The sequence below is a fragment of the Copidosoma floridanum genome, unplaced genomic scaffold (assembly GCF_036245765.1).
Source record: "Copidosoma floridanum isolate Cflo_tuat_1 unplaced genomic scaffold, Cflo_Japanese_pri ptg000001l, whole genome shotgun sequence".
NCBI lineage: Eukaryota > Metazoa > Arthropoda > Insecta > Hymenoptera > Encyrtidae > Copidosoma > Copidosoma floridanum.
Window position 1 is genome coordinate 13598887 of NW_028321878.1, and position 14401 is coordinate 13613287.

A 14401-nucleotide genomic window follows, 5' to 3' on the forward strand; every position below is an offset into this window, starting at 1 on the left:
ACTAAAAACTTTTTGCGTCACGTAAAACAAAATAAAAAAAAGTACATGTTTCAAATTTATTTTGAATTACAATTATATGTTACTTTTAATTACACTTAAATGTCATTCCACATTAACAATTCCACTCAATTTTTTAGTTTTTTTTCCTACTAATTATATTTATTAGTAATTGCGAAATCTCAGCAAAAATTGAAACACTTACTGTTAAAATTATCTGAACATCGATGAAATTTGAACAAGTGCTCTTTTTTTACATGAACATGATGTTGCAATGTTAAGGCTTTGCATTACAACTGTCCACATTTTAATAATTAAATTAAGCCTTCCTGGGATCAAAACATATTACAAACTTTCAGAAAAATGATTCCTTACCGGTATGCAAGCGAATATGCTTTTCCAAATCATCTTTGTGAGTAAAACAACCACTACAATAATCGCACTGAACCAGACGCAAGTCAGTATGTTTACGAGAATGTGCTTTTAGATTAGATTTTAATCTAAAGGATTTGTCGCAAATATCACATTCGTATGGCTTCTCAGTGCTATGAATACGAAGGTGTTTTATAAGATGATACTTTCTAAAAAAAGATTTTTGACAATGAGAACACGTGTAGGGTCTCTCGCCGGAGTGTGCGCCACGAACGTGTCTGGTAAGATGATGATGTCTAGGAAAACTTTTTTGACATTGATTGCATTTGTGGGGTCGCTCGCCACAGTGTATGCTACGAACGTGTTGGACAAGATCATACTTTCGAGAAAAAGTATGTTTACATTGGGTGCAGTTGTAATCGTGGAGTCGCTTGTCTGTAGAGTGTACGATATTCAAGTGCTCGATAAGACGATGTTTTCGAAAAAAAGATTTTTTACAATCAGTACAATTGTGGGGTCGCTCGCCCCAGTGTACACGACGCATGTGCTGGACCAGATCATACTTTCGAGAAAAAGATTTTTCACACTCGGTACATTTGTGGGGTCGATCGCCAATGTGTACGCTACGGACATGTTCCATGAGTTGGTCTTGTCGATAAAATTCTGTGCCGCAAATTTTACATTCGTGTGGGTTTTCGTCAAAGTGTACGCTATTGATGTGATTTATCAGGAGATTTTTTTCACCAAAAGATTCATCACAGAGTGTACATTTGTGGGGTTTGTTTTTGGCATGTCTAGTACGAATGTGCCTGTCAAAGTTACAAGACTTGATGAATATTCCGCAAAATTCGCACAAAAAATGGGATCCGTCGTTGCGTTTATTCGACTGCATGTCTTTACAAAGACTTTATTTGATGACGTTGACTCGTTAACATTTATTCCTTTATGTATGTGGATAGATGTCTTGCCAGAAACAGAAAAATTTTTTGCCCCTTTCCTTTGGATCTAGAGGGTGAAAATGAAAAATCATTAAGTATCTGGATTTAAAGTTTTGTTTGAAAAAAGTTAACTTCCGATATTTTGAAAAGAAGCGATGATATGAGGCAACAATTTTTTTCTAAAAAAAACGTTATCATCATCCACATTCCTTTGGTTTGAAATCATTGATTAGTTTTAAACTTGTATCTTATATCCAAGTCTTAAACCAACTGCGTAGGTGTAATAGTCGGTTATAAAAAATCTTTATAAAATTATTGAAGCAAAACTCACCTTCGTTTTCGAATCAAATTGGGGGTTACTACGATTATTTATCTACGTAATCACTTGTGTGACATGTACAAAATCACACCTAAAACACAAAATCGATTCACTGCATATGCAATATCGTCAAAGTTTTATCTTTTAACAAATAAATTCACTTCAAAATGTATTGTTTAACAATAAAAATTACTATTCAACTTACAAGTTCAGCGAGTAATGGCTGATACTCAATTTGAGGTGTCCTTTTGAGCAGTTAATGTTTTTGGCGATGTATAAAAGTAATACCTATGTAACACCAATGACAAATGAACGACGCATGTGAAAATTATGGTAGTTTTTACACCTATGAGAAGCCTCACGGAATTTTAGTCACCAATCACTCGTTACATGAAATTCTGGTATACGATTAACTAGACTGTGGTACGTCGGCGAGATAATTTTTTTTCAATATTTTTTACAAAGTCACGTTTCAATCTGCGAAGCGATAATGTTGATAAACGCCACACATTGACTTTCTGTATTTGTTTTCAACAAAAAAATACGTCAAGAAAAAATATACTGCTACGTAATCACAAAAGTTGCAAAAGAAAGCTCATATGTGAATTCAAACGGATCCGCACCTCAAAATACGTTAAGTCACCGTACTATATTGGTCACCTATTAAAAGACCATCAAAACAAAATTAAATCGGCCTATGTACTAACTTCATGCAAATGAAAGAGGATCGTCTGCTGCTTGATCACGCCGAGGTCACGCCGAACGGCATAATACGTTTTTCCAAGATTCGCTTGTAATAAATTTTCTGTACGGTAAATTGTACATCTAAGCATTTTTTCACGCATTCGTAACTCGTCAGGAAACATTTTAATATTGAAAAAAACAGAATCGTTGTACATTTTTAGTACATCATTTGATCTATTCACATATTTCACTTTCAATATTAAAATGTTCGGTGTGGACAAAATGTTTTAAAATGCATTTTTTAATTTTTTATAAACATTTCGCTGATAATTTTCGGTATAGTAGCGAGTTAAACACGGTTGTATTGACACGATACTCGACTAGTTAACTGGAGAATAAGGTTTGAGTCTCTTTAACTTGGTATAACCTTACAACTACGAACTATAATGCTTGTATATGTAAGTATGAGCTATGCAAACATTTTACAAAACATATTTGTAAACAAATAGCACAATCGTCACAGCCGATTGACTGTACAGTAGTGGCCACATGGTCGTTGTAACGAAGGAATTCGTCACGTAAGTAAAATGAAAATTTTATTCAATATGTGGTAAAGATGGGTCAGGACAGAAATAAAACTTATCTTTCAAATTCTGAATAGTTTTTTTTATTTATTCATGTATCTATTTGTAAGAAATTTTAAACAGAAAAGTACGCCATATTTAAGTGTGAAGTCAATTATAATTATATTGCTTTTTAGTCGTATAATACCTTATACGATCGATATATCTAATGATTAAAAAAAAAATTTTCTATTTACACCACAAAAAGTTGTCAAATTTAGGCTTGGATTAAGCTACTTATTTCTAGCTAAAGCTGCTGGTTGTTCGTTAAGTATAGGGTTGCAAATAATTAATTAAAATAGTATTTTTGCTGGATGAACGAATGAAATTGTAATCATGGAATGATTATTAACGATTAGAATTTTATCTTTAACTACGAGTGGTCATAAATTAAAATCACAATTTTTAATTACGAAGTTTTTTACAATATTCTTAAAAATAGTTTCAACATTTTTTTAAATACATTAAAGAATTTTACGTTTAAAGAAAAATTTTTTTTAAAAACTATCATTGGTCGTTCGTTAATCATCCAAATACATTGTTTGAAACTGTGTCGTGAAGGCGATACAGATCGTTAAGATACGTTAAAAAAAAAAAAAAAAAATACATGAAAAAAGGCAACCTTAAAACTGTGGTAAATTTAATTTCTGGTCATCGTATAATACCCTGTAATTTTTCTTTTTTTTTTTGCAGGACAATTTTTATTCTAATTTCGCTGTAAAATTTGCTGCAATTCCCTTTCTGAACTTACGATTTCTGACAAACTTCACGTCAAGGGGTCGCGTGCCCGTATGCGTGCGAATATGAGCCTTCAAATTATTTTTCAGAGAAAAATACCAACCACAATAGTCGCACTGAAACGGACGCTCGCCGGTATGCATGCGAGCATGCAACTTCAAACTGGACGATCTAGAAAACGTTTTTTCGCAAACCTCACATCGGTGCGGCTTTTCGCCACTGTGGATCCGAAGGTGCTCGACAAGATGATGCTTTCGAAAAAAAGATTTTTCGCACTGGGTGCAATTAAAGGACTGCTTGCCAGTGTGCGCCCTGCGAACGTGATTGTTGAACGTATGTTCTTGAACGAAAGATTTTTTGCATTCGGTGCAGTTGAAGACTCGCTTGTTGAAGTGCGCGTTGACGTGCGCGTAAAGCGTATGCTTCAACGAAAACGTTTTGCCGCAAATGTCGCACTTGTACGGCTTTTCGGCGGAATGTACGCTGTTCACGTGGTTCCTAAGGACCTCCTTTCGGGTGAAAGATTTATGGCAGTGCGCGCATCTGTGGGGCCGGTCGTTGGTGTGTACGCTGCTGACGTGTTGGGCGAGGTAATAGCACGACTTGATGAATATACCGCAGTACTCGCACAAGGAACGTGGCCTGTCGATGCATTCTTTTGCCGGCATTTTTCCGTGCAAGGACTTTTGTGGCTGGGACTCCTTTACGTTGAATTTTCGATGCACGTCTTTTTGGATAAACGGAGAAATTTGCTGGCTATGGATCTGGGGGCTGGAAATTTTAATACAAACAATCTGGCTGTTAATATTTTTTTTACAATATTCAACTGCAGTAGTTTTGATTTGGCAAAGTTTGATTGAAAAAAAAAAAAAAAAAAAAGGTGACGAGCGATTTGTTTATTTTACTAACAAAATACTCACTGTCGTTCATAAAAATTTGCACTTTTTTTATGTGTTTATGATATCATTGTGTACTAATGAATTTAAGTATCACAACATGAGATATTAGTTTATTTATAATTTAAAAAAAGACAATCATACTAGATGTTTTATTTCTTTTGAGTTAATATATAAATAGGGGCTAAATCGTAGAATTTAAATCGAAAGTTTATTTTCTTAAATTTTTCTTAGTAGGGTTTTAACAATTAATTTTAATTTCTAATATACTTTGATGATTAGTAAATTGCATTAAAATGTAGTAATAATTGATATGAAATAAATAATGTAAACTAATAATTTTTCATTTGGCTATCTTTTAACAAGAATAAACCAATCAAATTTATTTCGTTAAAGTTGATAATATGTACTTGAATTATGCATAGTATATAATTATATTTTGTAATTCTAGAACGATTTGCATGCTTTTATTGATTAGAAGAATAAAAAAATATTTATAACTGACCGTGAAAGTAGTCATAATAATTTAGATCGCACGAAATGCGTCTAACGCAGTTATGTACCTTATACTGTGAATGGAAAAAAAATTTTTTTCTTACCTCGGGCGTTTTTGAGAGGCTGGTGTGCCCTCGGTGGGAAAAATAGGATTCGCCACTTACGAGCCATCGCACCGTGGCTATATATACCTTACGTCCCTCGGGCCCTTTTTCGCAGGTCCCTCGGGCCGCATAATAGCCCCGGAGTCGATGACACTTATCCGACGAAAACTACTGTTTCTTTCTCATTGTGTAAAGTATTTTTTTTTCAATTGAACAAAATTTAATCAGCTTAAAAAACAATTTATCAAGTTATTAAACAAATTGTAAAAAAAAAAAAATTATTTCATGAAATAAAGTATTTTTTTTAATCATCTTGAACATTGTATTTAAAAAAAATCAATGCACATATTATATTTAACCGAATAAGGTTACAAAAGTTTTTACTTTGATCCGATCGTTTAGAAAGTATATCTGTTCATTTCACCTCAAAATGATTGATTGTCACGTGGCTAATGTCTTTTTAATTGCTGCGTGTATATTATTTGGTTAGAACTTGCCACATGATTTATTTGGCGGGGTTTCGAAAATATCAAATGCATTTAACTGTTACAACATGATATTAAAATAATACAGATTTATACTATTTAATTTTATTTATTAATAATTTTTAAGAAAACATTATACAAAAAGTTTTATTTGTTTTAAGTTAATACATAATTAAAATGCTTATCATACAAAGCTGTATAATTTCATAAGGGCCGTAATATAAAATTTTTTTTTAATTGTCCTGTGTTTGTTTGTATAAAATGTAATGGAAAAAAAAATAAATAAATAAAATAAAAATAGATGTTTCATAAAAAACATAATTATATTAAAATTATTTGGGGAAGATGTACGGTCGTTTATAAGGATGAAAAAAATAAGAAAAAAATTTGAGTAAAATTTTGTACACTAAGTGATTAAACAGGAGCATCAAAATAATGAAAATCGCGCGAAGTGGGTCTCTGCAGACACAAATAGTCCTTCAAAAAGGAAATTAACATATTTGGTGATCAACCCAGGCAAATCCCATCTCGAATGAATATTGTTACCATCGCATGACTCATCCATCTTTTAAAAAGGATCACGTGACCCACTAATCTCTTACATGAGAGCAGTGACAGTGGACAAGTTTGATCGGACCACGATATATGTTAACCGAGAACCGGAGATATAACTTATTTTTCAAGTCCAACTACATAGGTGATATTTTACATTTAACCATATTTTCGAGATTATTTAAATGAACTCACCTGCCAATTTTTAGTAAATTAATTCGGATATTATATTGTGTGCTTCTCCATATCTCCCCCTGTGGCTGTTTGATTACCAATCACTCAACGTCCATTTAATTCTCTCAACCTGAAATTTTATTAAATTTTTTATGTCTATCAACCAAACTAATTTTTAACACTAAAAATAATCAAGTTAATTCAATTCACAAAAATACAATGAAAAGTAGGTAATATATAATTTTAGGTCTCTTTTTGGGCCGGACTTGAATGTCCTCGTTATTTACCCATGTAAACTTGATGGACTACATGCAAACGGACTACAAATGAAAATATTTATATTAACACGTCAAAAATAACAAAGATTTGTAATACTTAACTTTGTCTGTCAATCATAATATAAATGGCTTGCACATTTATATAGAAAATTTAGACATAATATCCATATGTATATAACCATAACCAACTAAATAGATATACTTACATTGTGCTTCGCCCTTATTATTTTTTTTTGGTACCAGTCGTACCACACGAAAATTCTTACGGTTGAAACATGTACAGATAATTATAAGGACAATCAGGAAATAATTGAACCTACCTTACCAACTAGGTCGTTGTGACTTTCGAAAAATATTTATCAACTATAATATTATATTATACAATATTTCGAAGAATAAATTGGACTCGAATTTAATGGTTTTGATGAAGAATTCAAAGGGAATAATGTGATTTTGCACATCACCCATGGGACATCGTAGTTTTTTTTTTTCTCTGTGAATTCGCAGTCAATCTTACCAAAATTGGGATTTATTTATTCGTAGGAATATAGTTATATTGAATAAATGTGTGTTTTTATGAAGTCAAAATGTTAAAGCGTCCTAATCTGTAAAGTGTGGTGTAACTCCTTTACTCCTTAAAAAAACGTATCGATAATTTTTTATTTAATTTATATACTCACGTAATTGAAAACTTTCAATAAGAAATCCTAGGGAGTGGCTGTAAAATAGGTCAATTAGTTGTTTGAAATTTTTTAATAATTATGTAACAACAATGAGGTGTACATTGAAAATCCCCCATAGTTCTTAACTCTATTAATTTTAGATAGAATAGGATGTATTTATTGTTTTTATTGATGTTTATTCTAAGATTATTTACGAAGACTTGCAATTTGAAATAAATCGAGAAAATAATTTTAGTTTTCAAAAAAAAAGTTCCATCTGAAAATCGAATAAACGTTATTGATAAGGAATTTTCTTGGAAAAATTAATAGAGATAAAAAAAAAACTAAATTATCATACTAGAAGAGGATAGTTACAAGGATATGGGTTCAAGAGTATAAGGTTTGAAACAATGACTGATATAAGCTAGGTTGTCGATTTTATTTTTCCATTTTTTTACAATTAAATTTAAATATAAATTTTTCATCCACAAAACACTTAAAATATTCAAAGATGGTATACAATATATTTCGTTCTCAAGAAATTATCGAAAAATTTGGTTTAATAAAAAAAAAGTTGTTTCTCTTCAAGAACTCGCTCGGTTTTAAGCTTAGTTTTGGCAAAAATGGAGCAGCGAATTCATAATAAATCGCTACGTACATGCACAAACACTTAGACGATTCTTTTTTAGTAGAAAAAAAAAATTCGTTTCACTATTACATTTTAATAGTCAAACTCTGATTATATTTTCATCGCGTTAGTGTACAGAGCTTCAAAAGAAAAAGAAAACAGACCCAACAAGAGCTCCTCGAGAGCTTCCTTCTTTGTGTCAGTCAAATGATAAAAATGATAAAAACATGAAAACCAAATGTTTTGAATAACACTTGGCAGCAACAAAAGGTATTATCATTTTGGTTACGGTTTCTTAGGTAAGATGTTTGTAACAATTTATCTTATTGATATAATTGTGAAAACTAGAAAACAGCTGTTACCAACTTCGACAGTTACGTATAATCCTTAGTATTAATAGAGCTTTCATCGTTAAATCGCGCAGATAATTTAGACAAAAAGGCAAACTTTCACGATAATTTTACGGCAGTTTAAGAAAATTGTTTCTTTAAAATAGCGTTCAATGCGACTCGATCGGCACTAACGGAGTCACTATGGTGTTTTTTGTTCTCGTACTTTTTGCGTAGCACCACACTTTTATCATAACGATTTAGTCGAAATAAAGTGCACTTGAAAAACCGCACAATTTTTTAACGATCAAACTTATACATTCACCCAGTAATTTCTAAAAAAAATTAAAAATATGAAAAACATAGGTTTAAAAAAAGGTTTCTCACTGATTTGACGCATCCAGTTCTATCCTTTTAACAAGCATCAGGTATAGAAAAGTAAACAGCATTAAAATTTGCATTCCTTAAAATAAATTCATTGTAATAGTCAACATCCAACGATTTTGCACTTGACTAAAAATAAAAAATAAAAACACGCAAGTAAATAAATCCTCGATAGTTGATGTCAACTATGTAAGAAGAGAAAGTTCCTTGTAAACACGAGTTTCAATGTCCACACGACAAATTGGACAGCAACTGTTGGTGCATAACCATTGATCAACACATTCTATATGGAATAAATGCATACAAGGAAGCCTCCTGTAATGAAAATTATTTATTTCATTTTACATTCAGACTCTAAGTTGATTCGTGTACTCATAAAACTTTAGAGCAAATTAAATACAATAATTTGGGTACTTTTATTTTAATACAAGTGATAAACCTACCTGACGTTCTCTTCTTCTTCAAACTCGCAAAGGCATATCGTACATTTTTCAATGGCATCTTCTCTGTTTTCAACTTCTCTCACCTGAAATTTAAATAAAAAAATAATGGGATCAAATTGTATGAATAAATTTTTTTACAATTAACTCAATAGTTTACCTTCTTGTATTTATGTGGGAATGTATGACTTTCTATTGTTTCCTGTGAAGCACCACTTCGCAATGCACTGACCAAACGTCTGAAGTCAGAAATGCGAACAAGGGCTTCACCCCACAGAGGATGCATTTGGCTTGGAGGAACTGGATGTGTCATTGTGTGGAAGGTGTAATAAGGCGGGTACTGATGCGCCGGTGGAGGCTAAAATTATAATTTTATAGATTTATGAATTTTAGCCTTATTATAAATTGTTATCGCTATCAACCCAAAAAAAACTTTGTAAACTCACCACGATAGGCATCACCACGAAATTGGGAGAGTTTCCATAGGGTCCACTTTCAGGATGACTAAAGACTGTGGGTTGTTGCGGTGCAGGTAATACTGCACCGAGTTGATGTATTCCATGATGAACATAAGGCGGATCTCTTCGTCCGTACGAAGGGTGGGAGTGACTCCAGCAAGTCATCACATTTGAATTAACATAAGACTGTTGAACCAAGTTTGGATCTTGTGGCATGAACCTACAATGATTGATCAGCTGGTTAACAAATAACTTAATTTCACAATATTTATGATGGTCAATTCAGGATAAACAAACAAATAGAACACACCTTTGGGGCATTGGCATTCTCCTGGGATTTCGAGAATCCAGATGCATGTGAAGCCTATGCTGCTCCTGTATCCTGTTCTGTGCCATCCACAACCTTTCCATTCTTGGATGCATTCTATTGACTCTTGGGTCTACAAAATTAATTATGTACAATACTGTTGTTTTTTTTCTACTTGCTTATTTTTCGAGGGATGATTAGATATTAAATTCTTACTCATATCAGCACTGTGAGGAAGAACAGGCATTTGATGGTGCATATGGGTATGCCGAATTGATTCCATCCTAGGTGGAACATGGACGCAGTGTGCTCTTTTGAACCTTGGAATGTTAGAAAATATTAGCACTAGTTTTAAATGTCGTGATTTTAATCGTACACAAGAAATAAATACCTAGGTGGACTGGTAGTGGGTTGGGGAAACGTAGCACTACTAGTGTTATTTGTTGCATGCTCATCGTCCGATTCCGTTGTTAAATCTACAACAGCCACAGGTTGACTTTGCTCTGGATTTTGCGAATTTTGACTTGATAGATTTGGCTGAAACAGTAATTGTTTTTTCACACCGATATCTACAGGTACAAATATAAATATATCTGTTTCATAATCACCTTGTCAGTGCGATTGACTGTACCAACTACTTCAACGGCACCGTCTTTCTCTTCATCATCACTACTATAATCACTAGAAAAACAGTCGAGCTGAAGATCTGGAGATGTGGGATTATTATTATTGGCTCCTACGGAGAAAGTATCATTAATTTACGTACTTGTCACAAATTTAAGCAACTTGGCAATCTTACTTGACATTGGATTAGGTTGCACATCTTGAGGATTCATCACAGACGTTTGAGTAGACGAGTTAGAGTGCGACCTCGTCTTAATCACATTACTATCTACAGGAGTATTGTTGCTGATTTCTGGATGGGCTGGCTCTTCCGAAAGTGGCTTTGCTTCGCTTATGCTAAGTGTATTAGGTGAAAATAATTTTTAATCAATAGATTCAAAATGAAATATGCATCACCGATGGTGAGTACCATGAAAAAACGTATAAACCTGTAATCGACTGGACGTTCCACATTAGGTGCTAATCTGGAGGGTCCAGCTCTACAACCATCAGCATGATCGGACCTCACCCAACCGCGAGAAGCAACAAAGGCAGCCGGGAGAGCATTATGCTCCAATTGATTGAGTACTCTCGGGCGCTTTGGTTTCATACAGCCACTGGTGCACTTGGTGGCGGTGTTATCACGTGAGCGTTTGTGCTTGTGAAAATTACCCGCCGCGTTTCCAGCTTGTCTGTTTTCTCTCCTTGCACGGGCAACCGCTTCCGTCGCTATAATAAGATCTTCCTCTCTTGTACGACACATGTTGCAATTTAACGAGTTTGGCAGGCTGTACTCCGAAGAATTTACAATTGGCGTAGGAACATATGGACTGAACAGGTAATGACTGTGAGCTTGGATGCCGTGCTGAGGTGGACACGGATACGGCACTGGTGCTATGTCTGGCTCTTCTATATCGCTCTCGGCAAACAAGTGCTCGTAATCTAACTCGTTTCCTGTAAGCCAAAATCCATTATACTCGTGATTTAAATGAATAAATCTATTGAAAATTAATGTTTTGATGGATATGTAAGATATATTTCGTTTTACGGTACGTGTGATGAACGAATAAAACTGTTTAAGTGTAAATTTTTTTTCTTCGAAAAAACAAGGATAAAATTACCTGAAGGATATCTGGGATGCGAAGCTGGATCAGCTGTTGACGTGAAGGCAGTATCAAAGATATCTGCCAGTGATGTAACATTGACTCCATCCAAGGAACTGGCAGCAGCTTCGTTGGTGAAAATGTCAGTGGGAGGCTCAGTCTTTTCTTTTGGCCATACATTCTTTGACTTTTCACCCTCATCCATTCTTATTCCAAACAACAAAGACGGAATGCAAAATTTCAAATCAACAGACAATAGACATTCAATCATTAGAATCATATGGGTCTCAAAAAATTTTAAACTCACATGCACATGTTTAATAATTATCGCTCTATAACAATGATACTTATCGTAAAAAAAAATCTAAAGTGCAAAAGTTTATAAGAAATGCTAAGAACTGAGAGTTTAAATCATGAAAACAAGTAAAACAATCAACAAAAATTTTTTATTTCACAATACTTGGAAATTAATTTTGAAACACAACGAAAGAAGTTTCTTTACTACCTCTGACGTATCTTTTATTTACAACACAATTATTCTCAAAGAACGAAAAACATTTGTTGACATGATATCTTAATGAGAAACCATGTTCTGATTTCTGATGAAACGCCCCCACTCAATCCATCTGCTCAAACGTTATCTCCGAAGAGAAGAAATCATGCAGTACTTTTTCTTTGTTAGTTTTCTTTCTTACTTTCTTTTTAATGTAAACAGTTTGCTCATACACCTACATTTTCACATGAAATCAAATAAATAACAATTACTGTATCACTTACAACCACAAGCCTTAAAGTACCTGTTGCACCTAATACTTTTTAAGGCTTCTGTTTTCTATTAGCAACAGTGCACATCAAAAATATCACGACATGGAACATGATACAAGAGCGCTTTTTAATCAGATAAGAATAATAAAAATGACGAAGCAACATGGAGCTGTTGAAACAAACAATATTTCATGCAGAGCCAATAGTATAGCATCATAAGAGAGAACACATTTCACAATAGATGCCTTGCCCTCCCGAAATAAATAACTGAATCATGGCATGTGAGCAAGCAATGAAAAAAAAAAAAAAAAAAAAAAAAAAAAAAAATAGACATCCGTTTCTTTCTTTCTCTTGTATTATCCTTTGTATGCATTTCATAAGAATAACCATCTCATTTCAAGTGGTTCAAAAGAGAACAACAAAAATATAAATATTAGTAGCAGAGTACATTAGGTAATACATGTTAAACATGCAACTCCAAAAAACTAGCTGTATGCAGTATGTATATATGGGTATGCAGCAAAAGCAGAAAATAAACAAGAACTCCGGTAGAGAGCGGATTACGTCTGCGGTCAATGATTCGCAATCGAACGAAATTTCCAATGCTTAAGCAAATAAAAATAAAGGTAAATAATACAAATTAAATTCAATTGGGAGAACACGTAGTATAGGTATGACCTCTTTTACCTTCTCGTCCGGATGTATGTTGTACTTCAGGCAATAGTCCTCTTTGAACTTATTATTGTAAGGCACCTTCCTTCACCATTAGCAGCAACAGCGCAGCGTCATGGCTCTCGTTTTTCTTTATTTTCTCTTCGCCGTGATCCCCCTTCGTTCTCCGTCTTTTGTACAGATATGTTACGTATATCGGTATATACATACGTGCACACAAAACGGCGTTTCAAATGTATTTTTAAAATTTTTTAATAATCCACGCGTGTATCGTTATTAAAAATAAAGATAATCCTAGATTTCCTAGGCACTAGGCACTTCCTTCTGTTCTTCTTCTCCAAGACACGCGCACATGATCATTAATCTTTGTTTTTGTATGTTCTCCAGTGCTCTTTATCCGCTACAAAGGGGCCTGAAACAATAACTCCTGATAGTATATGTTGTATTTATACTCAAAAAATGTAGGTATGTTTGATAAAAACGCAGCTACGTGCATTAGCACAGAGAATAAAATATACATACATTAGGTGGAGTGTTGTTGTACGTTATATATATTATATGTTGACTGCCTCAATACCCTGGAGGTCGGAGAAATTCTAATTTGACTGGCTTCCTCGAAGATGCTGATAGCTTGTGAGCAAGAGACGTAGTAGCCATGCTTTGTAAAGGTGATGGGATTGATGACGAGCGGTCAAGCCAGTTTGGCTCGGGTTCCTCTCTCTCGAGGGAGACTTTCGCCGTCGAAGCCAAAGGCTGACTCCGAAACGAGCTCCAAAATTTTATCTCTCCTCCTCCTCCTACGCACACCACACCACCCCCACGACTGATACCACCCTGCCTTCGTGTGTGAGACAAAACAAAAGAAACGAAAACGGGTGCTCCACTGCTCCCCTCCCTCTCTACATGGATCGTTCTACGAAAACTTGATTATTTTACGTACCACAGCAACTAGTATTAAATTGCTTTTTGGTACCTACTTATAGGTACTTCGATTAGCAAATATCGTGCACAAATGACTAACTTAACAAATTTCTCCATCAAAAATCACCATGATATCCTTGCACACTAATATAAAACGCATATTTTTATGCATATATGAGTTAACACAATGGCCACAAAGTTGGACCAAAAACTTTCCAGCTCAATAGTTAAAAAAAAAAAAATAATAATGATGATGATGATAATAAAATACTACTTATAAATTCCACGTTTATACTGAAAGGACTGAAAGTTTCCGGAATCCTGTATTGCACCAATAACAATACAATATTTTTTTCGTAAAATGATCCATATACATATTCGCGACATTCCAATGAAAACGCGTCTTAAGGTATGAAGGTACGTTTACATTAAAGGATCTTTCAAGTTTACTTTTTGGCGGGAGATTCAATTTAA

At 33.9% G+C, this 14401-nt stretch overlaps 3 protein-coding genes across 6 annotated transcripts; all 3 read right to left on the reverse strand.

Annotated features, from left to right (window-relative positions):
- Window positions 1-352: 352 nt before the first annotated feature.
- LOC111644092 (uncharacterized) lies at window positions 353-1261 on the reverse strand. Its single transcript, XM_089589849.1, has one exon. It carries the CDS (start codon window positions 1259-1261, stop codon window positions 353-355), a length of 909 nt encoding a protein of 302 aa, XP_089445975.1.
- Window positions 1262-3587: 2326 nt separating this feature from the next.
- Window positions 3588-6501, reverse strand: LOC149376044 (uncharacterized). 3 transcript variants are annotated; one of them, XM_089595419.1, is made up of 2 exons: window positions 6399-6501; window positions 3588-4442 (listed from the first exon to the last, which is right to left on the reverse strand). In XM_089595419.1, exon 2 carries the CDS (start codon window positions 4337-4339, stop codon window positions 3635-3637), a length of 705 nt encoding a protein of 234 aa, XP_089451545.1. In that variant the 5' UTR covers window positions 4340-4442; window positions 6399-6501; the 3' UTR covers window positions 3588-3634. The 3 variants fall into 3 exon arrangements, with proteins under 3 accessions (XP_089451545.1, XP_089451590.1, XP_089451635.1); XM_089595464.1 differs by lacking the exon at window positions 6399-6501 and adding an exon at window positions 5167-5231; XM_089595509.1 differs by lacking the exon at window positions 6399-6501 and adding an exon at window positions 5073-5113.
- Window positions 6502-7737: 1236 nt separating this feature from the next.
- LOC106640572 (uncharacterized) lies at window positions 7738-13856 on the reverse strand. 2 transcript variants are annotated; one of them, XM_014354646.2, is made up of 13 exons: window positions 13529-13856; window positions 13022-13418; window positions 11588-11775; window positions 10916-11420; window positions 10663-10823; window positions 10472-10599; window positions 10255-10400; window positions 10080-10183; window positions 9867-9996; window positions 9545-9776; window positions 9259-9456; window positions 9102-9184; window positions 7738-8973 (listed from the first exon to the last, which is right to left on the reverse strand). In XM_014354646.2, exons 3-13 carry the CDS (start codon window positions 11772-11774, stop codon window positions 8844-8846), a joined length of 2004 nt encoding a protein of 667 aa, XP_014210132.2. In that variant the 5' UTR covers window position 11775; window positions 13022-13418; window positions 13529-13856; the 3' UTR covers window positions 7738-8843. The 2 variants fall into 2 exon arrangements, with proteins under 2 accessions (XP_014210132.2, XP_014210133.2); XM_014354647.2 differs by having other exon boundaries at window positions 13022-13433.
- Between the last annotated feature and the right edge of the window lie 545 nt (window positions 13857-14401).